General features: G+C 38.5%; 1 protein-coding gene and 1 long non-coding RNA gene across 7 annotated transcripts in view; one reads left to right on the forward strand and one right to left on the reverse strand.

Moving 5' to 3' along the window:
* The window catches only part of LOC106537997 (uncharacterized), a 219,125-nt gene that overhangs the window by 10,294 nt on the left and 184,653 nt on the right, over positions 1 to 24,178 (reverse strand). Inside the window, exon 6 of the long non-coding RNA XR_015696925.1 lies at positions 22,529 to 22,612. This is a non-coding gene — a long non-coding RNA (uncharacterized LOC106537997). The remainder of the gene's footprint in view (positions 1 to 22,528; positions 22,613 to 24,178) is intronic.
* The window catches only part of BCL2L11 (BCL2 like 11), a 33,037-nt gene continuing 11,873 nt past the window's right edge, over positions 3,015 to 24,178 (forward strand). Inside the window, exons 1-2 of one of the 6 annotated variants that reach the window (XM_014060797.2) lie at positions 3,015 to 3,324; positions 10,128 to 10,556. In XM_014060797.2, coding sequence (XP_013916272.1) covers positions 10,151 to 10,556 — 406 coding nt within the window. In that variant the 5' untranslated portion in view covers positions 3,015 to 3,324; positions 10,128 to 10,150. Of the gene's footprint in view, positions 3,325 to 8,546; positions 8,709 to 8,832; positions 9,212 to 10,127; positions 10,557 to 24,178 lie in introns of those variants that run through there. The other 5 variants (XM_014060795.2, XM_087717621.1, XM_014060796.2 and 2 more) reach the window with 5 other exon arrangements.

Consider the following 24,178-nt stretch of genomic DNA (forward strand, 5'->3'; position numbering starts at 1 on the left):
TTCCTTTCAATGAGAAAAGGAATTGCTCACAAGATATACTGAGCTTCACCATTGCAGGAAAAAAAAGATAATGTTTAACAACCTGAATTACGTTACCTTCAAGATGGAAATAAGGTTTAGCTGACCCTGAACTACTTTTGAACCTAAAGAACCCCAGTTATTCTTCCTGGTAGATACTTGATTCTCTATTTCCACCAATGTTCAAGGCTAACATTATACAAGTAATCTTATTCATTCTTTGTTTCTCAATATATTCTTGGCAATTGGAGAGGCACAGTAGTGGGGAAGTGATGAAATAGCTCTAACAAAACCTTTTGCATAGGATTTATCTACATGGAATCATAACAGATTTCTATTACTGTTGCCTGAAATATCCACTTTTTTATCTTACATTTTCCTGAGAAACAAGTTTGAAAAGGTTCTGATTTTTAACCGATTTTCAGAGTTGGAAGGGACCTTGTAGGTCATCTACTCCAACCTCCCCCCCCCCCAAGCAGGAGACCCTACACCATTTCTGTCAAATGGTAGTCCAATCTCTTCTTGAAAGCCTCCAGGGGTGAAGCTTCCACAACTTCTGAAGGCAAGCTGTTCCTTTAGTTGATTGTTCTCACTGTCAGAAAATTTCTCATTTGTAGGTTGAATCTCTCCTTTATCAGTTTCCACCCATTATTCCTTGCCTGGCCTTCAGGTGCCTTGGAAAATAGCTTGACCCCTTCCTCTCTGTGGGAGCCTCTCAAATATTGGAAGACTGCTATCATGTCTTCCCCCCTTCTCTTCACTAACTAGTCATGCTCAGTTCCTGTAACTGTTCTTGTTTTAGTCTCCAGTCCCCTAATCATCCTGGTTGCTCTTCTCTGCACTTTTTCTAGAGTCTCAACATCTTTTTTATAGTGTGGTGACCAAAATTGGATGCAGTATTCTAGGTGTGGTCTTACTAAGGCTTTATAGAGTGGTATTAGTATCTCACTTGATCTTGATTGTATCCCTGTTAATGCAATTTTGGACCGTATTGGCTTTCTGGCTGCTGCTTCTCACTGCTAGCTCGTATTTAACTAGTTGTCCACTAAGACTCCAAGATCCCTCTCACAGTTACTTCTATTAAGCTTGGATTCACCCATGTGTACTTTTGGTTTTTCTTGCCCAGATGTAAGTCTTTACTTTTCTCTACATTGAATTTCATTTTGTAAGATAGGACCCAGTATTCAAGTCTGTCAAGATCCATCTGGATCTTGAGCCTATCTTCTAGGTGTTAGCTATTCCTGCCAGCTTAGTATCATCCACAAATTTGGTAAGTTCCCCTTCTATTCCTTCAATTAAGTTGTTTATGAAGATATTGAAGAATACTGGGCCTAAGACGGAACCTTGTGGTACTGCACTGTTTACTTCTCTCCATGTACCTGACAAGCATATTCCTTACTTATAACCATTCATTTAGTGAATATTTGATGTTACAACAGCACTGAAAAAATAACATCTGACCGTTTTTCACCTTTATGACCATTGCAACATCCTCTTGGTCATGTGATAAAAATTTGGTTACTTGAAAGTTGGCCTCTATTTATGCAGTGTCCTGGGATCACGTGATTACCATTTGTGACCTTCCCAACTGCCTTCTGACAAGCAAAGTCAAAGGGGGAAGCCAGATTCACTTAACAACTGCATGATTGACTTAACAACTGTGGCAAAAATGATCATAAAATGAGGCACAACTCAACTGCCTTGCTTAGCAATAGAAATTTTGGGCTCAACCATGGTCGTCTGTTCAGGACTACCTGTAACTACTTGATAACAAAAGTATGTGTGCATACCAAGTTACTAGGAGAATATTTTTTATAATATTACAACACTAGAAACCCAGTATTTAACTTCCTTTAAAATGTACATATCTATATGCAAATTCATTTTTAGCATTTTTGGTTTGTGCTCTTCAGTTTACCCAGACATCTTGCATGAATTTAAATTTATAATTTTTGAGAATTGGGAAAGAAGAAGGACCCAAAGGTAGGCAGTATTTGAACATATTGGTTCATAGTTGTCATCCTTACTTAAGGATCCTTCCTCAAGAAAAGATTGCCTGAAATGGTGCAGGGGCCCCTGCTTGAGCAGACGGTTGAGCTAGAAGACCTCCAAGGTCCCTTCCAACGATGTTATTCTGTTATCCTCAAGTCACCTCCTTAGACAATGGCAAAGAGAGTTCTATGCTGTACTGCGTGCCTGCGTTTGTGTGTGTATCCGCACGTGCGCTTTTACACACTCCTTCCGTTAGGGTTAGGGCATATAGAAAGCACTACCTCGGGCAAGAGCTTTTCTTGTCCGACGAGGCAACAATTTACTAATTACTTAGCTCGTTACACTTGCATTGTCCTGTGAAGGAAGGGGAGGCGCTCGTGAGATTCCTGCCTCAGGTGAGAGGAGCACCTTGACCGGGAGTGGGTGGGGGAGAAAGGGGGTGAGTGCCGCTTATTAGGCAGCGGCGAGTCCCGGGCCAGGCTTTTCGGCTCCCCAAACCAAAAAGCCCGACCATGCGAGGGAGAAACTCTGCGCCCCCTTGAAAAGAAGGAGCACTCTTTTTCCCGCGAAGAACCAGTGGGGGCACCAGGCGAGGTAAAGCAAACGCCGGAGAGCCTCGGCGGAAACTTTCGCGCTAACGTCTCCCGAACCCTTGTTATTCCCCCGCCACAGACTCGGCTCCTCCGCCCTCGCTCTCGCCTCTTTTCTCTCTCTCTCTCCGGACGAGGCTGCTCGCTTCAAATGATTGGCTACCGAGGCCGGGTGCCAGGCAGGCGGGAAAGTCTCGACCGCAGCTTTTTGTTGCTGCTGTTGTTGTTTTGCGCGCGCGGCGAGGGCTGGGAACAGAGCCAAGCAAGCTCTGCAGTTGGGAGTCCCGGAGGCTTGGAAGCCAAGCTCTCTCACCCCTCCCCAATCTCCTCCTCCTCCTCTCAGTCCCAAATCCTAAAAAAGGATTGGCCACATTGGGATTGGAGGCGAGCAGCGAGGAGAGGTGGTCTGTCTCTCTCTTCCTCCCTCCCCCCTCCCTCTCGCCGGCTACTGAGGCTCGCGGTGGCGACTTCCCTGCTAGGCGCAGTCGGCCTGAAGCGGAGGAGGGTCAGGGGCCTTTCAAAAGCGTGACATTGCAACGGATGGGGGAGACTTTCAGAAGTTTGCGGATGAACTGTAGCTCTCCAGATGTTGCTAGCGGTACAGTATTTGCCGTGCCGGCCGCTTGGTCGATGCTGAGTGAGAGGCGCTGGTATTTCTCCTTGGTCAGAATGTGGTGAATCCCAGATTGCCCATCTCTCTAAGGGAGGAAGTTAAAACGATTTGGTAGGTGGGCTGATTCTGTTGATAAAGGTATGGGGTGGGGTGGGGGAGAAATTTAAATTCGTTTAAACTTTTAACGGCACATGTGCTGTCCCTGTACGGTACTTCCCTACGATCTTCAAAGCAGGGGGGAAATAAAGTTGGGTGGAGAGAAAAGACGGTTCTTCAAAAGATTGCGTGTGAGAAACGGAGGGAGGGGGGTTGTTTACCTTATCTTCTCTGTGTTGCTTTGTGTAGCACTGTGGAAATGTTAGGGTGGAAAGGAGGTAGCCTTTCTATTCCAATTATATGAACTTGTAGTTTTATTGGTAACAATGCAGAAATAATTAGCAATTTCCTTGTAGGATTTTTAAAATTCTTAACCCAGTCTACATCCTTGTGTTTTCATGATAGTCTCCTATCCAAATATTAATCAAGTTTGACCTTGCTTAGCTTTTTCGACTTGACCCAATCCAGTTTGTCTAGGTGCTGCCATCTGCTGTGACACAAAATGTAATAATGGGCATTAATTTAAATTATTTCAAAAAAGGGATTAAACAAATTCATGAAAAAGAAGGATTCTACCTGTATATGTCAATTGCTGGAAAGCAGTAGTTGAGGAGGACTATCACTTGCATGGCCTATTTGTGAACCAACTAGATATAGTGGATTGACCCTGTGTGAGATAGAATGCTGGAGTAGACTTTTTATGTTACACATCTTCCAAAGACCTTGTAACAGTACAATTCCATGCAGAAGGTTAGGCTGAGAAATATTTGAAGCCAACCCTCAAGTTTGTAGTTGAATGGGGGTGGGTGGGTGGTAATTAATCTGAGTTTCTTACGTTGAGAAATAGCACTTCTGCAATCCTATCTGGCAAAGCAAAATAAGGGTTTGGTGTAATGTGTGAATCAAGTAAAATTTAAGTATGTTGAGGCAAGGCATGTCTTGATAAGATCGACACAGCTTGACTTTGTGTGAAAACAGAATATAAAGTGTGGGGTTCATGCTGGAGGAATTTGATGGAATACTGTTGTGAAATGAAGTTTGTATTCTTAGTTGTGAGAATGAAATGCAAGACTGATGAAGAGGGTTTCTGATGTGGTAAAAGCAAAAGGATTGGAAGAAGGAAAGATGGCATAGTATGTCAGAAGGGGCTTAAATTGGACAGGATGGGAGAAAAAGACACTTTCTGAAGTACTGTATGGCTGAATCTCGACAGTGTTCGCTGTAGTAGAGGAACGAATGAATGGATTATATAGCTCAGTAAACCACTGTTCAGTTGACTATATGTTAACTTGTTATGTGAACCCAGCTACCATGTAGTGTAATCAATGTGCTAATTGCTGAGATCCTTTTGGGAGATATGAGATGGCTGTTGATACTAGTTGCTGGTGGATAATCAGTGCCACCAATGCCAAACAGTCATTTTACTTTTACAATTGATATAATTTATGACTTACACAATGTTAAAATCATAGTAAAGCAAGGAATAATTAAAAAATAATAAACATTTTAGAATGTAAATCAACATTAAAATATTTATAAATTTCCACATACAGAGAACCTTAAAACAAGCAATATAGGACAAGCAGTTGCTATGAGGAAAACTGGATTTCCTCCCTCCTCCCTTTTTTTGATGAAGTGTTTGCTGATCAATGGAGTGATGTAATCTTGGTAAGAATGTAATGTGTTAAGATGAATTGAGTTGGGGAGGTTCAGAGAATATGTTAAGACAGAGAACAGCAAAAGTGACAGAGATACCATATTAGAAGGGAAAAGAATTGGATTGGGCTAGATCATTCCAATCTAATTTAAAAGTATCTCAGCTAATTTGCAGAATGATTTCTGCTGGAAAGAGGAAGGAGGAGTGTGGCCTTTTGATTGTTGGTTCTCAGTTATTTTTGAAAATATTAACTGTAGTATCCTCCAGGAGTGAGCCTGAGTGAGAATTTGTAGCGCTGTAATAAAGGGATTATAGTCTTTTCTGTCAGGCAGTTTCCAAAATAGCAGCAGAACACTGTTACTCAGCTTGTGGCATTCAAGCTGCAGAATACTGTCTGTTGGGAAAGTCATTCAAAGATTTAGGCCACAATACCATCAATATCCTGATGACCGTTTTTTACATTCCCTCTGAATCAGATAATGCAGAGCAGGGGTCCAGAAAGCATGCTGAGGTACTAATGATGAGACACTCCCAGGCTCACAGGTGAGAACACACCTTGCTCTGGATGATCTGTAGTGTTCCAGAAAGAGCAAGAAAGAATTTATTGCTATCCAGCAGCCTGGTTTAAGGTGACCTGGACCCTGTTGAGTAGGGAGGCCCTCTTAGAATATTTGTGGGCTGCTCTGAGGATTATTCAGGCTTTCTAGTAAATAACACAGAATTCACTTCAACTGGACACTGACTGGGCAGGCTGAGGTGCACAGGGCTTAATCTGGAAGGATGATCTTGGATGAGTTTGAACTGCTGACTATTATGGAAGTGGATAGGGGTCTCTGTGCTGTCAGTTTGGCCACCTGGTTTCTGAATCCAGATTTTTCTGGGCCATAAAGATGACCTGCCATTAGATCCATTCTATGGTATTGCCCTCTTTGTTGAAGGGAGTGGTACCTCATGCCATGAAAGCAGCAGTGGTATGACCCCTCCTCAAGAGGTCATCCAACAACTTTCCCACAAATTTTGGACAATGTTTGACCAGTCTACAACTTTGCCCCTGGGGAGGGCACTTATAGATAAGGTAGTCTGTCTGCAGCTGAAGAGAAACCTGGAGGAAATGGATAATCTAAACCTATTTCAATTTGGTTTCAGATCAGGAGTTATTACTGAGACAACCTGTGTCTCAGGTTGTCTATAACATGTTTAACCTTGTTTATAACCTGTGGCAGAGATAGGATGGAGGTGGTACATCCATACTTGTGTTCTTTGATTTCTAAGTGGCTTTCAATATTATTGACCAGTTTCCTTTTGAACTAGTTCTATGTGGTTGTCTTCCTTTCTCTGGAGCCAGTTCCAGTTGGTCTTGGTTTGAGGGATGAGATCACTTCCTAAGCCCCTTGTGGGTTTTACTGTCTCTCCTCCTTTTGCATGAAACCATTGGGTGAGCTCAGCTGTTGGTTTGCAATCATCAGTATACTGATAATACCTCACTATATTTTTCAACCATGGGCTGGCCAAATGAGGCTGTCACAGTTCTGTTCCAGGGCCTGGAGGCTGTGAGTTTTGGATGAGGAGGTATTGTTTTCAACTGAATCTTACCAAGACCAGGGGTCTATAAGTGTTTGGACCACCTAAATCTGGGGTTTATTCTATTTACACAATAGGTTGCATTTTCCCATTTAAAAACAATGCAAAACCTAGGAGCTGGCCTGGACTCATACCTTCTGCACAATGAGCAGTTGGCTAGGAAGGCCTTTATTATACAACTTAATGTGATGTATAAGTTGTACCATTTCTTAGATTGGAGACTTTTCAGACAGTGACTTTTGCTCTGGTCACCTCATGACTTGATTACTGCAATGTATTCTGTGTAGGGCTGCTCTTGAAAAACATTCAGAGGCTCCAACTGGTCAAGATCACAGCAGCACATTGATATGCCTATAACACCCCGTTCTGGGACCCATATTGGTTGTCAGTTTGTTTCTGAGTGTGATTCAAGGTGCTGGTCATAATCTCTAAAGTCCTTCATGGCACAAGACCTGGTTATTTGAGGAACCACTTTCTCTCATCATACTGCTTGCCAGTTCAGTTGAATAGGATTGGCATGCTTCAATTTTCTTTGATTAAGCAGTGTCATCTAATAAGGACTTTTTTGTAGAAATACCTACTCTGTGAAATGAGGCTACCCTGAGTTCCAGATAGCCCCCACTCTTCTGGTGTTTAGAAGGATCGTGAAGATCCTTTTTCACCCAGGCCTTTGGCAAGGAAGAGTGAGATTTTGTTTTGTTTCAGTTCAGTCTGTTCTTGCTTTCCTCCATCTTTCCCTCTTCTTTTTAATTGGCTTTATTGTAATTTTGGTCGTTGTAAGCCTCCCAGAGTCATTGGGAGTCAGGCAACTAGAAATTTGATAAATACATACATACATACTCAGTCCCACTATGTTATGGGACATCCCAATGTTTTGGAGGCTTCAGCTAGTGCAGAATGCCTGGTTATGGTTTGGTACTGCGTGGTCAAAATCACACTCTCAGCGATCTGCCTCTGATGTCTACTTTGGAACCTACCTCAAAATACTGATGCTAATATGTAATGCATTAAAAGCATCATTAGACCTAGGTTGGAATTTTTTAAATATATATTCTGCAATGATGATGGTGGCATTGAGAAGTGTGGGAGACAAAAGTTCTGTTGCTGTGTTTAGCTGATGTCAGGAAGATGAGGGCCTATTTGGTGTTGGTGCCATCATTGCTGCTCAACTTCTCTGTTGAAATCCTCCTGCTTCGACCCTCAAGCATGATTTGCAGTTCATTTCAAAATCTGCACCTCATTATCCAGATGATTATATTTTGGCTTCTGAAAACCTTCGCCCCTGACTATTTTGCATTGTGCTTTTATTGTGTGACAAGCTCTTCCCAATGTTTAGGTGATAGTCATCTAAATACAAATCATGTTCATTGGTCATGTCTACTTTTCCACAAGGCTAGAATTCTCTCTCCCTGGACAGAATGAATCATCTTGGGGTGTGAAGCTTCTAAACCAGGGAGGAGGTGGAGTCTGGTGGTTTATTTTTTGTATATACGAAGCTTGTTGTGGAGGGAGTAACAAATATCGCGGGTGCGGCTGCCTCTCTGCTTTTGTCAAGGGAAAACGTTTTTCTCTACAGAAACGGGTTGCCAGTTGTCAGGCTCTCGGATTCTTCTTCGTTGTTGCTGGCACGTTTTAAGAAGGGAACTGGAAGGTGGGCGTCCATAGAGAATGCGAGGCAGAGCTCAGCGTGGCTGCTGCAAGTCAGCAACCTTTCTCGAGCGCGACTGCCGTCGTCACCGCGGCGGCTTCAGGAAGCTCCTGAGGACATAAGGAGGGAAGGAGCAGGGCGGGCCGCGGCGCAGCGCAGGGGTTGTGGCAGGCCGCGCGTGTGTGTATGTGTGTGCCTCCCCCCCCCCCCTCAAGCATATAAATGTAAACAGTGCCCTCGCGCTGTGGGCGGAGCCAGGCCGCCTCTAACGCGCCCGGATTGGCCCTGCTGCCTTATTTTTTATTGGCGACGGGGAGGGCTTTCTCTCCCTTTCCCCCGGAGAGGCAGAGCGCGGGGATCTTGCCGTCGCTCGGTTGGCTGCTGTTCGGTCCGCGCGGCCAGACGCCAGCAATCTCCGAAAGGCGCGCGAGCGTGTTGCTCGCCAGTCGCTCTGGGCGCCCGGGAAAGAAGAGTCCGGCTCTTGCCTCTGTGATGATTCAGAAACCCTGACGCGTAAGTACGGCCGGCGGGTGGGGTGGGGGGGACGGACGCGGGGGGCGGGATTGGGGGCCGGGGGTATCTTGGTGTCTCCACCCTCTCCTCTGGCTGTCCCCTCCCCCTTTGCGTGTCTCTTTCTGGCTCTGTTATTCTCCTGCCTTGCACTCGCGCTCCCTTTGTTGGGTTTTCGGTGGGAAGCGACCTGTCTCTCGCGGCCCCGACCGCAGCTCTCCCTCCGGTGTCGTTCAGCAGCGAGGGAGGGGCTTTCCCGAGGCGAATGGGGTGACTTGATCGTGGATTTCTTTCCAAGTCTCGGCGCGGGGCTATTTCCCCCGCACCCCCCACTCGCCCCTTCCCTAACCATCACCTTTTTTGTCCCTTGCTTGCGATGGTTCCCCAACTTGGTGGTGGATGCTTGGCTTGCGCCGGCCTTTTCTACAACCTGTTGTTGTTGTTGCTTGCGTGAGCGCCGAGTCCAATCGCGGGACACGGGCGTTTGAACGAAAGTAAACAAAAAGGTGAGTTGGAGCGCGGTAGGTGGGTGGGAAGCAGGCAGCCTGCGACCCTTTGCCTTGCGACTGGGGTGACCTGTCGTTTCTCGCTTGTGCCTTTTTTGCTCTTGATTTCGTCGCCCGCTTAACAACAACTCATTAAAGAGTGGATTTTCTAAAGGTGCCAAGTGAGACGTTTCCCCCCCTCCCCGCGTGTAGTAAAGAGAAGGATTTGATCGTAGCCGTGGAAGGATGAGGGGAGGTGGAGTGAACGGAGGAGCACTTTGCAGTGTACAAACTATTGTGACGCACTTTTACAACTGATTGCTCTTGCCAAACCTTCCAGACTTGCTGTGATCAGCATATTCGATAGAACAATGGAGCGAGAGCCTGGCCGACTTCCCCGTCCTGCACAATCACCGCATCTACTTCTAACATTTCAACACTGTTTCTGATCCTCCTGTATAGAACTTGGAGGGCTGGAGGGTGCGGATCCTGAGTTTAAAAATTTCACCATCACCTCCTTTTTTAAAAACAAAACACAACAAAAGTCAGTTGACTCCTTTGCCCTCCCCTCTCAAAAGATCAGACCATGGAATATTGCTTAGTTGGCCCCCAGGTTTTGTTTTACAAAACTTTTGTTACTATTTTCTTTTCTTTTCAACAAGCCTTTTTACCCCCTGAGAAATATTGGATTGGATATAGCAAAAACACCTTTATCCATTACTAGTCTTTTATTTTTAAAGTTTGATAAGGAAGGAAGGCTAATTAATAGATTTGAAATCCTGTGGTGAATGTAAAATGTCATGGAATTTGCATTGCTAATATATTGATAGTGATTTCTATCTATTAAGGTTATCATCACTGTTATCAAGTTTGAATGAACTTTGTATAATTTGAGATGTTTTTCTCTTCCCCCCCTTTTTTTTTCTTCTTCTTCCAGGGTTGGGGAAAAAGAAAGACCAAATGGCAAAACAACCTTCTGATTTAAATTCTGAATGTGAGAGAGAAGGTGAACAATTGCAGCCTGCTGAAAGGCCAGCTCAGCCTCATCACCTTCGGCCTGGGGCCCCTACCTCCTTACAAACTGAATATCAAGGTAATCATTTGGGTGAACGGGACAGTTCATCACCCGGTAGCCCTCAGGGACCACTGGCACCACCCTCCAGTCCCAGTCCATTTGCTACCAGATCCCCGTTGTTCATGTTTGTAAGAAGATCCCCACTGCTGTCCAGATCCTCCAGTGGGTATTTCTCTTTTGACATCGACAGGAGTCCTGCACCTATGAATTGTGACAAAGCAACACAGACTCCAAGTCCTCCGTGTCAAGCTATCAATCATTATCTAAGCGCAATGGGTAAGCAAGAGCATGGTAAGAAACTTTTACACTCATCTTTGAAATACAGTCAACACTTCCTTCTCCCCTTTGAAGCTGTCTTTGTGGTTTGGAACTTGGGTCTAAGAAATAATTTGTCTTATGTAGTACTAGAATTCCAGTTCAAGGTGAGCTACACTGATTAAAATGTTGGATAGAGGAGATCCAGGTTCAGATCCCTACCCAGCTTTCAAGCTCATTGGGTGATCCTGATTTCATCATTTTCTTTCAGTTTAAGCTTTGTAGACATAAAAATAGGGCAAATAAAAAATGAAGCTTTTTGAAGGGAAGGTGGATACAAATGTAATAAATGCTAGCATTTGAAAATTTTGCAGTGAACCCTCATAATAATGACTAATGATTAATGATAAGAGTACTGACTAATTTATGGAGTTCTTTGTAAAGCTCACCAGGTAAAATGAAATGTTTTGACAAAATGAAAGTAATTAGAATGAAAATAAAGATAACTTTTCATAAGGATAACTTTTTGTGATATAGAAAAAAAGAGAAAATCTAAATAAATCAGAATTTGATTTATAGCTTGTTGAAAATATAATAGTGTCCTTTTGTTTGGAAAGTGTTTTAAATGTGTTTGGCTTTGGAAGAAGTAAGAGCTAAATTGTATTACTGCATGTAAATGTCATTTGCAGTGTATGTGTTTGAAAATGACATAGTAGAATGGAGATAATGGTCAAGGATTACAATACAATACAATAGCAGAGTAGGAAGGGACCTTGGGGGTCTTATAGTCCAACCCCCTGCCTAGGCAGGAAACCTTATACCTTTCAGACAAATGGCTATCCAATATCCAACATTGGGACCATAGTACACTGAGAAGTTGATTTTAAATCTTTATTTATTTATTACAAGTGAAGATCACAGTCTCACAGTTATTATCCCTAGGATGGGAGTTTCCATTGATGCCAAAAAGCACTTCCAACTTAGGGCATATACCGTTGAGTGTCAATGCTATTATCCAGAGTAGGCCTGCTGTGCCTATTCATTCCCTTACTGAAAACTAGAAGAAATGGGAAGCAATGTGTTTATAGTCCCTAGAGTTCGGCTCATGATGAGGATTATAATCAAAATGTCCAGTGAGCTTCTTGGTCCTTTCTTTGCATCATCTAGAAGCATAGGAGGATATATCTGCCTTATTCCATGTAGAGATTTTGAATTTTACTCATTCCACTTTCCTCCATACTTATCCAATGGATTTTTGCTAGTTAAAATGGGCTTTATTTGGCTTCTGAGTGAATAATTGGTTTTTGAAACATTTTTGAATAATTTGAATAGAGGCATGTGGAGTAACTGAGTTTTAAATTTTCTTTTATTACAATGAAGATTTTGTTTAAGAATGCAGTGATCAAGAGCTCTATTTCTTTTTCCTGAAAAAAGGGTGGATGTGTGCTTTCAGATAACTATATACAGTTCCTGAATGGGATGCTGAACCATTATTGCTTTAAACTGCACCAATCTTCCCCTCCTTTTGAAATAAATAAATTGGTTATATATGTTTTTTGAAAATGAAAATGTTTAATTTTGTTTGCTAAGTATCTTTATGTCATGTAATAACCTCCCATAAGGCACACAAACGCTTCTAGGAAAAAGAGCGTTTGTTTGATGGTCCAGTCCAATAGTCTTTTAAGAAGAGGTCTTGTCTAATGAAAAATTAAAAGGTTAACACTAATTAGGTGTTTTGCAAATTGATTCAAGTATGTTCCTACTTGATTCCCATTTGGGGTATATATGCATGAGGTGTTGTAGTGCATCCTATTCCCTGTGGTTCAGCATAGCTGATTTCCTGCTTTGAGTGCAGTGTTTATATAGCACTAAACTAGGAGTAAGAGAAGCTACTTTGCACAGATATGCACTTAAGCCAGTATACTCCCAAGAGCATATATCCTTTTTAAAGTGGCTTAGGCATCTTAGCCTTATATTGCAGGCATGTTTACCTTCTACTTTTTACCATGGAAACTGAAGGTACTTCCTGAAAATTCCACCAATCAGAATCTAGAGAGGAAAAAAAAATCCCTTGGTTTTTAAAATAGATTCTGCTGGGGCTTAATTTGCCTGGCATAGCTGAAAGAATAGAATATTGAATGCATCTCAGGAAATTGTAAAGCCTATTGATTAGGTGGTAGATGGTGATGTGTGTGTGTGTGTGTGTGTGTATACACATACACACACAATATGTAAACTATAAAATGAGTGATTTTTTTTCTATTTCAGATAAATAGTGCAAGCAGTTGTTACCTTTAATTATAGAGGTATTGTAGCATTTTTAAAATATTGCTTTTTCTGGTGAGGAAGTGCAGTAATGGGGAAAATTACACTTACTGAATTTCTGCCTACAGCTGTTAAAACAGAGGAGCTTTGTTTGGGGAGAGATGGCAACAGTAGTAAAGAATGAAGTTAACAAGTAAAAAAGGGGCATTGCATGTTATTGGAGGTCAAATATGTACATTACTGAGTATTTTAAGCAGCCTGCTTGTATTGAATTGGTTAAGCCAGTGGTTCTACTAGAAATGATTGTTTTATTTCATTTGTTGCCCTGTTCCTAGGTAGTTGGTACTTTATATAATATGTGAAAGTAACAGAAGAAAATATAATGTATCATCTTAAATTCTGCTATTAAATGAAAATATATAAAATGTTAATGTAGAAGATAGATTTATCCAGCCTCTTAAGGAGAAAAATCCAATTTTAAAGCAGCTATAATCGATGCTATATTATCTTCTTTGTTGCTTAAATGATACAGCTATTCTTCAGTTTTGTTCAGGTACATAAAAAGGTACCATATAGAACCTGGTCAGGAATGAATTTTCATTCCTACAGAAACTGGATCCAGAAGTAATGGGCATAAATTGTAGATACTTACCCTGTTTCTCCAAAAATAAGATCTCCCCTCATAATAAGCCCAATCGGGCTTTTGAACGCATGTGCTAAAATCCTCCCCCCAAAATAAGCCCTCCCTGAAAATATTGCAACATAGCAGAAGCCATGGGGTGACTACGCTCGCCGCCTCCTGCACCTTAAAAATAATAAGACCTTCCTGAAAACAAGGCCAAGCACTTATTTTTTGGGGGGGAATAAGACCCTGTCTTATTTTCGGGAAAACATGGTAGCTTTATTTTAATATAAGGAAAAAGCTTTCTGATGGTGAAATAATATAAATGTAGAATAGTTACTTTGGAGAGCTAGTTTCGTCTGGGGGTTAAGGCACCAGGTTAGAAATCAGGCAGCTGTGAGTTCTGGTTCAGCCTTAGATGTGAAAGCTATCTGGGTGATTTTGGGTCAGTTTCTCCAGTACTTTGTCTGCTTCACGTGACAAGCCAGTCTGTCAGTTCTTTTCTCAGTTGATCAATCAGTTGATTCCTGGACCCTGCCAGGAATAAAGAAGTAGTTTACTTATGATGTTGTGGATTCTTCATCCTTGGATGAACCACTCTCATGGATGGTCTAATTGGTTTTCCACGACATTAGGGACTTTTTGAACTCAATTGTCCTATGATTGTACTGTACAGATGGGCTCAGATTTTGTTTAATGAAAAATGATCTTAACACATTTTACATATGCTAGGGTTGTAAAGTTCAATAGGATGTATGCTGTAGATAGTATGCGTAGGATTTTTAAAGATGTAAGAGTTTATTTTCTAAGTTGAAGAGTTTTATATTCTTGATAAATTTAAGTTACTGCACTAGAACAGAACATAAACATAGTTTCAGAGAACTATTTGGGAGATATAAGGACTTCTGTGATGTCAAGCCCAGCTTCTGCAGATATTGTAGTAATAGTGTAGGAGAACAAAAAATAGTGTTTGTTAAAGTTCAACAGACTAAGAAAATGGCTTTCTATCAATATATATTTATAGCCTATGTAAGACTTATATGGGACATAGTCTGGATGGATCCTGGCAATCAACAATTATTCTTTAAAGGGATGTTTTAGTTTACAAATTTCTTTAAAAATGAATATGGGCAAATGAGTTTTCAAAACATTAAGTGAAAAAGAATTGCATCTTTTTATGAAATTCAAAAAATAACTAAATAATTTCAAACTAATGATTACTATAAGTCGTGCAAACTTGCCATATGATTTGTGAAGATTGTCAAGTCTTACAGTGTGGTTTTTAAAACCCTCAAAGGAGATAGTTTAGAACTACAAAATGACAGATTTGCTCTTGTCCTAGCTTTTATATGTAGTTTTATTACTCAGAGCCAGTTCTTAGGATTTATTTCTGCCTTTAAATCTACAACTTGATTTTTTGTTGCTTTAATGTAAAGTTTTTTAAAAGTTATCTGTGCTAAAATATTGCAGAAAACCTCCAACAAATGACTTGTGATTACCTTAAACACAATTTATTATTTGTTACCTATGTATGAAAAATTATGCACAATAAACCATTTAGACTTAACTAGCCAAGTTAAGTGCACGTCTTCTTTTACTTAAGTAACAGGGATTATGAATTTTAATCATGTTCATTTATGATGAGTTTAAATAAAACATTTATTCATATGTCATTTTTTTTTTAAAAAGTTCTGAATATCATCTTTTTCTTGCAACTTCAGGCAAAGTTTTATCTGGGTTTAAAATGATGAAGGGGGAGGTTTATTTGCATTGTGCAGCTTATATAATCTTTTCTTCATATTTCAGGTAAAACTGATCTTGTGTTTGAATTCTTTTAAAACACATTGCTTTCCTATTTTCAATAGGAAATAGTGCATTGCAATGATGATACTAATTGAGATACAAATATATTATGAGTCAATTGAATATTGAAAAGTCATTTGAAATGACACAAGAAAGAATAAAAAAACTTCACAATTATGCTGAAGGTGTAAATTAACTGAGACAAAAAAGTTTGTGTTCTATATTGCTGCCCGGCTGATTTGTTTTCTGAGATTATTGCAAACCCTAACCCTAAAAAGAATGCCTACTTTCACAGAAGGAACAATTCTCACATCAAGATGACATACTGTTTATGTCAAATTATATCCAACCCTTCGTATATGATGAACAAGGGGAAAGATAACTTGTTTTTTTTTTTTAAAAAAAAAAACCAGCTATGAGATGGACACTATTTACATGCACTTATTTCTGTAGATTGCCTAAATAATATCTGGTGAATACAGATTATATTCTTCAAAAAATTGGCACTGAACTTTTTATTATACAAGTGCTGTGAAAAACCTGAAAGATACAATATTTTTAATATATTTACTCAGCATTCAGTTCTGTGTAACACCCTTCATTGATGGCCAAAGTATTGGCATAGATTTCAAGTTGGTGAAAAATTTACACATAAATGATTTTTGCATTATAGATAATCCTTTTGTCATATTTTTCCCCTCATAGTTCTGCTTGTATTAAAAAAAATACCATTTTTACAGTTAGAAGTAACTGCTTCTGGTTTAATGGATTATGTCTTGCATAAGGAAAGTCATGGCAGGGTTTTCCTTTTTCTTTCCCGGGTTGCTGTTGCTACACTTCCTGAAATTCACTAGAGGTCCTTCTGACTCCAATCCAGTCTGTGTTGACAATTGGAAGCACAAACGTACTTGTTTTGTGATATTAGCTGAAGAACCTTTGTGCCAACTCTCAGTTTCTTAAATTGTTTTGTAGAGGTGAAAAATGAGAAGGGATAAAGGAAAAAGTGGGTGATTTATTTTACCTGTTTATCTCAGTTGATCTACTTTGACTAATTGATTTGCAAAACAATATAATTAGGTTCTTACTAGGATTTTCACCCTGAAAAGAAGATGATGCTCCGGTTTCTCAAGTTTTTGAAATGACTCTCATTGTATTTGATTTAGATGCTTAATAATAACTTAAAAGTGAACAAAAAGTAAATTGTTATATCTAGCATTTGTGCTTGGTTATGGAAATCTCATAATTATGCTTTTTTGTACAATGTCATTTTTAAATTCAGTGTAATAATTAGCTATTTCTACAGCAACAGTGTTACATAGTAAAACACTTCAAACATTCCAGCCAACATTCACTGTTTGAATAGTTGAAGAGTTTAATACACCCAATGCTTTTATATGATTACTAGACAATCTGTGACCCTTGGGTCATCGTTCCAGAGATATTTCCTTACCAGATTCCTCAATGCCTTCAACAGTGGCAGAACTTGTAATGTATCTGTGAAATTCATAAAAGTTTAGAGGGATATTTGGAGATACATCTGTCTTAAAAATAGCCCATGTTGAATTGTATAGCACAGTCAAACTTCAGGAGTTGACTACAGGAAATATATTATTTTTAATTATGTCATAAAATGCTTAATACAATTTGCCAAATTTCCATTGCATGGGAATTATGGGTCCTGGATTTTGAGCACTTTCTGTAAGTTAGCCCATTTGAGATAGCAGCTTAAAATTGTGTGGTGTACAGTTTCACCCAATTAAAAGTTACATTTAGTAGAGTTTTAGTAGTATATAGATTAATGTGAAATGAAGTACATGTGGCTCATACCTGTAATAAAAGAATCCTTGCAAAGAAACAAAAGAACAATATTTGAATAAATAATACTGGTTATAATTTTTATTTCTTTGCATTATCATTATATTTGTGATAAAGAATTTGCTTTCTATACAGTAGTGTTCTAAAAGATGCTAATTCCTATACTCTGATGAGAAAACATGAGCTTTTAGTAGCATTTCTTGGTGTTTCAAAATATCATGTACATTTTCAGCATCAGTGTAACATTTATGAGGAGAATATAAGTTAAAAAAAATTTCAGAGCAGCTGAAGGCCAGGGAAGCTGTTGTATGAGCATTTTGTTTTTTAAGACATCGATTCATTCACAATATTGTTCAAACAGACTACATTATGATGTGGATATATTCTAAGAATTTTATCTCTTAGTCCTATATGGTATAATGGGCTTTCTAGAATAGTAGGCTAGTTTCATATTGATTCTATGCTTTTCATGCTATCTTTGAAATGAGTCAAATGTGTTTAAAGTAATTTTTACATTTAGTTTCCTGTGTTTCTAAATCACTCCACCATATTTTTGGCTCCTAGAGTGTTATTTGGTTGAATAAAAGAATCTGTTTCCCGATAGGAACTTTAAAGCGAAATTTATTAAATATTATTAATATTTTGTGAATATTGTAAAAACTGCTTTTTATGTCCCCTATATTTTGATTGAAGTATGTTTATGAGATTAAAGTGATGTAAATAACCTGTAAGGGTTGGTAAAAGCAAGTATGCAATTCATTCTCAAAGCATGAAGAGTTCAGCTTCATTTCTCAGATTACTGTGGCATCAGATTCCAGCAGCTGTTCAGTATGTTGCCTCCGATTAATGTGACTGTTGCCCATATGTGTATAGCAATTCATTATGCTAAGAATGTTGAAAGATTCCTGCCCTCTCTTTTCTCCAAGTTACTTGCATACCTGATCCATTCTTTCTTGTTATGTTCTTAATCGGATTGAGAACTATGTATTTGTATTATTTGTTACAAATAAATTGAGAGATTGGTTATAATGGATAAACTGTTGAATTTTTTAAAATAAGTTTAGCACAAATAGGTTTTACTGCTTTCCTATTGGGTTTTCTGAGCTTGTAGTAGCAATGCCGCGTGTGTGTTGAACACCTGTGTTTCTCCGCAGCAGCAGCAGTTTTGGGGTTTTTGTTGAGGGTGGGAGAAAACAACACTTTAAAAAAAATAAAAGATCTCATATGTAGGATTTTCATTTCTTTTCCACTATATTAGTATCACTATATCAATGAAATCTTAAGCTACTTTCAAAATAAAATATAAATGCTCACGAGTCTCCTAAATTGCTGACAGGGTGTAAATTCCAATTCTAATTTTTGTAATGATTGTAATTTTTAATAGTATGCAAATGAGATGGTTATGTATTATCTTCTGCATTTCTGTTGCATGAGACTGGAAGTATATCAGAAGTATTTCAAGGACCATTTACTGATCTTTCCAGGAAATTCCTCACTTGACACAGGTTTATGTATTTTACAGTGCAAATGTTTTTAATTCAAGATACCCTGCACAAAAGTGATTTAGAGATTGGCAGATCAGGAAGGGATTATTGCAATAGAGAAGATAAGCTAGAAATAACCCCTTTAAGTTAATTATGGTTGGCAGAACGGTATGTTAAATAGATGTTTAAATATTGCCAAAGCAACATTTATTAAAATTAACCAGAATTTTACTAAAACATTTATTATGATGACAATCTTTATGAGGGTAGTGATGTAGACATATTCAAACTTTTTTAAAATTATGGTTATCCTGAGAACTAGCAAGAATATGTATGTAATAGAACAGGGATACATTGTAGTGCACGATGGACATCTTTACAGTAATGATTGCATTGACATATCCATTGTTTAAATGTAGCTTCAGTATTTTGAATGGATATTATGACTTGAAAATATTTTGCATAACTAAATGACTTGACACTCCTAATCTTTTTGATCTTGCAGCCCCACAGAAAGTCCTTTATGAAAACCTCAGATTGATTTCATGGTTAACCACATGAAACATTTATATTAATTTCTTGACTTACAGAAACTGTCATTTAGAATCAATTAAGGCTTTTTTATACCTTTGTAGTCCCATAGGTCCCATTATATGTTTATAAGATTTTGGTAGCTAGTTGAACACTTCTGCTTTTGTCTGATTATGTGAAACTAACATCTTGTTAAGTGACATACAAAGCTGAAACAGGTGGCTCTCAATCTCTGATCCTCCAGGTTCTTGGTATAGTTTGATTTCTGTGTAATATCCAGAAATCTCACTATATAATTGAGGACAGTGTAAATCATTGCCTTTTTTTTTCTAATGAAGAGCTTCACTTGTTAGTTTTTGCCCAAATCTAATGAAACAACCTGCATTGTTCTTATATTTTAACACTGCATAGTATAACATTTTTAAATTTAATTTAAAATTTTTTGTTCCTTTTGAAGAGTCCTTTCTACCACTTAAATTAGATGCCATGTTAATAAATACAAAGTGATACTATTTTCTTGGTCTAGTTAGTTTGATTTCAACCAGAAATCTCTGAGTTGCTTATAAACAGATAATGGGATGAAATTTTTTGAAGCTATACTTTATTTCTCAGACTGCTGAGGCACCTATTACTATACACATTCCCATTGGCAGAAATAGTAGTATTATTTTTGGCCAAGGTTGCTGTTAAGATTTGATTTTGCTCTAATTTCTACTTTGCCAATTTTCTGCCTCAGGCATCAAAATATTTTGGCTGGCACTAGATGTCACGTACGTAACTTGAATACTACATTGGTGTTGGAACTTGCTTGAGTGGCATTTTATAGTTTGGGATTTTCTTATACGTAGCTCTGTACTACCAGGGAATGTACTAGTAGATCTGATATATTTGGATTAGATTTGGGAAGAATCATTTTTATGTTTCATTAATTCATATGTGAGTAACAGAACAGCAAATAGGATTATTTTTAATGAAGTAACCCTATGATGGTTTCATTAAAAAAGGAGAGGGGAAATAAAGTGAATACTGAAATAAAGCATCATTAATGCTTTCCCCTCCATTATCCATTGGTTAAGCAGCATAGTGGGAAGTATGAGTTGCACATGTTGGTATATTTTGTCAATGTCTGGAGTGTTTTTGTTTAAAGAAAATCTTTAAAAGTTTGCATAACATTCAACCTGTTTCAATAACACCGGTTTGGTTTTTATGCAAGTTTGGCTATTTTACGTGCTGAAACAAAAGCTATTAAGATCTTCAGTGTCCTTTCACTTAAAGTTCTATTCTCTATGCACTTTCATCCAAAAGTCTACTAATGATGTTGTTTGTTTCAATATGATCTTGAATGGCTCAGCCAACATCTCTTCATTCATAAATAACGTATTTGTTTGGCTAGTGTAACTGAATACATTCAGAACTTGGAAAAGAATACTCTGAAGTAGTTCAAGGAATACAAGTATTCCACAGGTGTCCCACAGGAGAGGCAAAAAGAATCAGACCCCAAAAATGTCACATTGTGTTGTTGCAATGCAAGCTCCACCCCTTTCTATATATGTTGTTATATTGCATGAATGAACAAAACAAGCAGAGCTTGCAGCACCGATGCTGGTTTTTTCATTACATCAAAAACAGCCTAATCCTGCAAACACTGCTGAATACTACTTTGCTTTGTCCTTTCCATTTCTCCACTGTTGAACATTTTGAGAACTATTTTGATTTCTATGATCGTACTCTTAGTATACAATTACATGCACAGATATGATAATCAAATTAGAGTCAAGTAGTTTAATTTTCGGCAGCAAAAAATGGCATTGTAATATAATTGTAGAAAGCCTCTCCTCAGATATGATGAATTAAACTAGTTCTTCTTTAAAATGATTGAAAAATTGAGTCAATCAGTATTGCAAGAAGAATGTTGAATGAATTTCAGCTTACTAAGCAACTCACTAAAATTGAGCCTGATATAAACTTTTATTTTGAAACCTGATAATAGTCTTTCTCAACTATAATGTGAAAACAATACATTTGTAGACCAATGAAATGTTAGTTTGGCTCTGAAATAAATTTTCCACCCAGTTTGGAGCCAGGCACATTTGCTTAACATTTTCACTGCTCTGCGAGTGATTGTTGTGAGATTGAGAGTTATGGTTATTCCCTTTTGAGCCTTTTAAAGTTTTTAATGCCAAGTTTGTGGAATAATTTGTATAAAAAGAGCTGTAATTATTGCTTATATTCTCTATTCATTTTTGTTGGCGGAAGACGTTAGACCAGAATCATAGAACTAAAGAGTTCAAAGGCATAGGAGCAAATGACAAGATGTGTAGCTGCATCAGAGGTTATGATACAGATTATGAAATTGCATTATGACACAAGTATCATTTTGAGATTTGTTATGGACACTGCAGCTTCATGATAATGTTATCAGTACTCCTACATTAATACATGCTTGTAATTGCCAGGCAGTATTTTTCTTCCTCTTCATATCTAAAGACAAACAGATACCAAGCAGTGTTTTTGTCCTAAGCAAGATATAAACCTTTATATACCTACATCAAAAATATCTAAAAGCTTGATGTGTGGAACTCTTCCTACAAATGTAAATGATAAAGTCTTCTGCTATGATAGAATTAAAAGTACATACTTTCATTCGGAGATGCCCTTGCTGTTTTTCAGATGTCTAGTAAAAACATGCATGCATCTCAAAACAATTAAGATTGCCTCTTGTACATCTTAGGTTATTTAGATATGGTGTACACCATTGACTAGATTCAAATACAGTACCCATGAAACATTTGGGGCAAACTCCAGGAGATAGTGGAGGCCTAGTGTGTTGTGGTCCATTGGTCCATGGAGTCACAAAGACATAGCTTAATAACTAAACAACAGGCATAAAATTTATAATTTATAAATAATGGTAGCTGGATTCCTGAACAGCTAATGCTCATTTAGGGACTGCTTCAGACAGCAGCCATTATCTTTGTGATCAGTGCCTGCATTTATAGCCTTTGCAGCATCACTCAGTCACATGTATCCGTGTCTTGTACCTGTGACCCCGTTTTTTTCTCCTCACCCTCCACAGAGCTGAGATTGCCTAAAGAGGCTGTCTATTCCTGAGCTGCTTTCCTCTGTGCTCCAGCACATCCCTAAAAAGTGCTAACCACACAGGTTAACAAACTCAGTTCTGTGGTCTTAATTAATTGATGACAACCTTCAAGCCAATTGAGACTGTGTCTAACACTTAATAGGACTCTTAATCAGTTTCATGCTAAAGGTTTTTGTTTGCCTCTTAAGTGACTGGTGTTTTTCAGTTTCAAGAAAGCTACCACATTTATTTCAATGTCTATTCCACATTGTGTATCAGCTTATCCTGAGGTAATCTTTTCCCCTCCAGTTAATGTATATAGATATTAATTCTCTCCTTGCTAATTATCCCAGCCCTGGGTTGCGCATTCCAAAGGGCAGAAGAAAGAGCTGTAAGATTTCCCTTTTACCTGGCTTCCTTATGAGTCAAGTTCTGGAAACCTTCTCCGCCATTTGGACTCTCCCAGCTATTTACGAGTTGTATGTTTCCAACACTGCAAAGCAAAGGAAAACTAAAGTAAAGAAAAATCATGTGATTTTTCACTTAATGAATGCTTTGCTTAATGATTGAATCACAAACCAATTGCAGTTGCTGAACAAGGATAACTTGTATTGAGCCAAAAAAAAGGACCACAGTTAGTGTGATGTATGAACCTAGGGGCAACCTAGTTCTAATCCAGTTTTTAAATTATCATGTCAATTTTTTCTCCTTTCACATTCTGCACTCTGAGGAATTTGCAACTACTATGTTATTGGAGTAACAACGTTCCATGTTTTGCTGTACAATTTGTGCTGCAATGTGATGTCATGCTAGTCACATGCTGGCGTAAACATCTTCAGATAGCCCTGGCTCAATGGCTTAAAGAAGCAGGAATGACCTCCACCCCATAAAGTCGGCTATGACTAGTGGAGTAATATTTATTTATTTATTTATTATTAAAATTTAAATAATACCCACAGAGGGTCCCTATATTATTGGAGAAACAGGAAGGAGGGGGAAATAAAGCAGAATATATGAGGAGAAATATACATTATTTTGTTATGCATCTTGGCCTTGGTTAGTAACTGGGCATAGGAATCAGTGTGTTGTGCCAACCGCTTCATAGAAAAGATGAGTTCTGATGGATTTGTAAAGAAAAAAAAACAAATCATGTATATGAGTTTTGATGGTTTGCTTCAGGTCTATTTGTGAATAAGTTACCTGAGCCTGCAAGCTTAAAATAGACACTCAACACATCTTAAAAAAAGAAAAAGGAATTGCCTGAAGTGGTACTTAGGACTATATTGCCTCCCTTTTTGTTTTGAATACATGTATTCAGTGTATCTGTAAGTACAGATTCACAGATAATCCTTGACTTGCAACCTCAATTGGGACTGGAATTTCCATCAATTGTTGTAATCCTAACACTACATGACCAGACCTGATTTTTTGACCACTTTACTACAGTTGAGAGTGGAATCATCATAGTCCTACGTGTGAATCCATCTTAATTAACGGCAGGGGATTTTTTTTGCTAGAAATAGTCAAAAAAACTCCTCAAATTGTGATCACATGACTATGGGATGCTGCATCAGTTGTAAATGTAAGCTGGTTGCCAAGTGCTCAAATCAGTATTGGATCATATTGCGATCATATGCCTATGAGTGCAGTTGTTAAGTTCAAATTTAGGTTGCAAGTGACTTTTTTGGAGGCTATCATTACTTCGAATAGTTGTTAAGAAACAAGTAACGACGGTCATAAGCTAAGGACTATATACCGCTTGAGCTGAAACTTCTGGACATCTTCTAAAGTAAATTTACTTGACAGCAGAAAGCAGCATGCTTCTTGACCTTTGAAAAGAGTGTATTTAAACATAATTTGGAAAACAGCTGTAAACCTGGTTCGAAATATCTCATATTTTGCTAATAATAGGCAGCTATAGCAAATCCTAGCTTGGTCGTTTATATGCAAGGAATGAAATGCTAGTGTTTGGATTAATGTGATATGCAGCCCTTTAACACATCTCTTCAATGCTGGCTTATATGAGAAACTATACCTCAGATTTTGCATGATTACAGAG

Source organism: Thamnophis sirtalis, unplaced genomic scaffold (genome assembly GCF_051295495.1).
Source record: "Thamnophis sirtalis isolate CommonGarterSnake01/CBP01778 unplaced genomic scaffold, rThaSir2_p1.2 scaffold_6, whole genome shotgun sequence".
In the NCBI taxonomy this organism is placed as follows: Eukaryota; Metazoa; Chordata; class Lepidosauria; order Squamata; family Natricidae; genus Thamnophis; species Thamnophis sirtalis.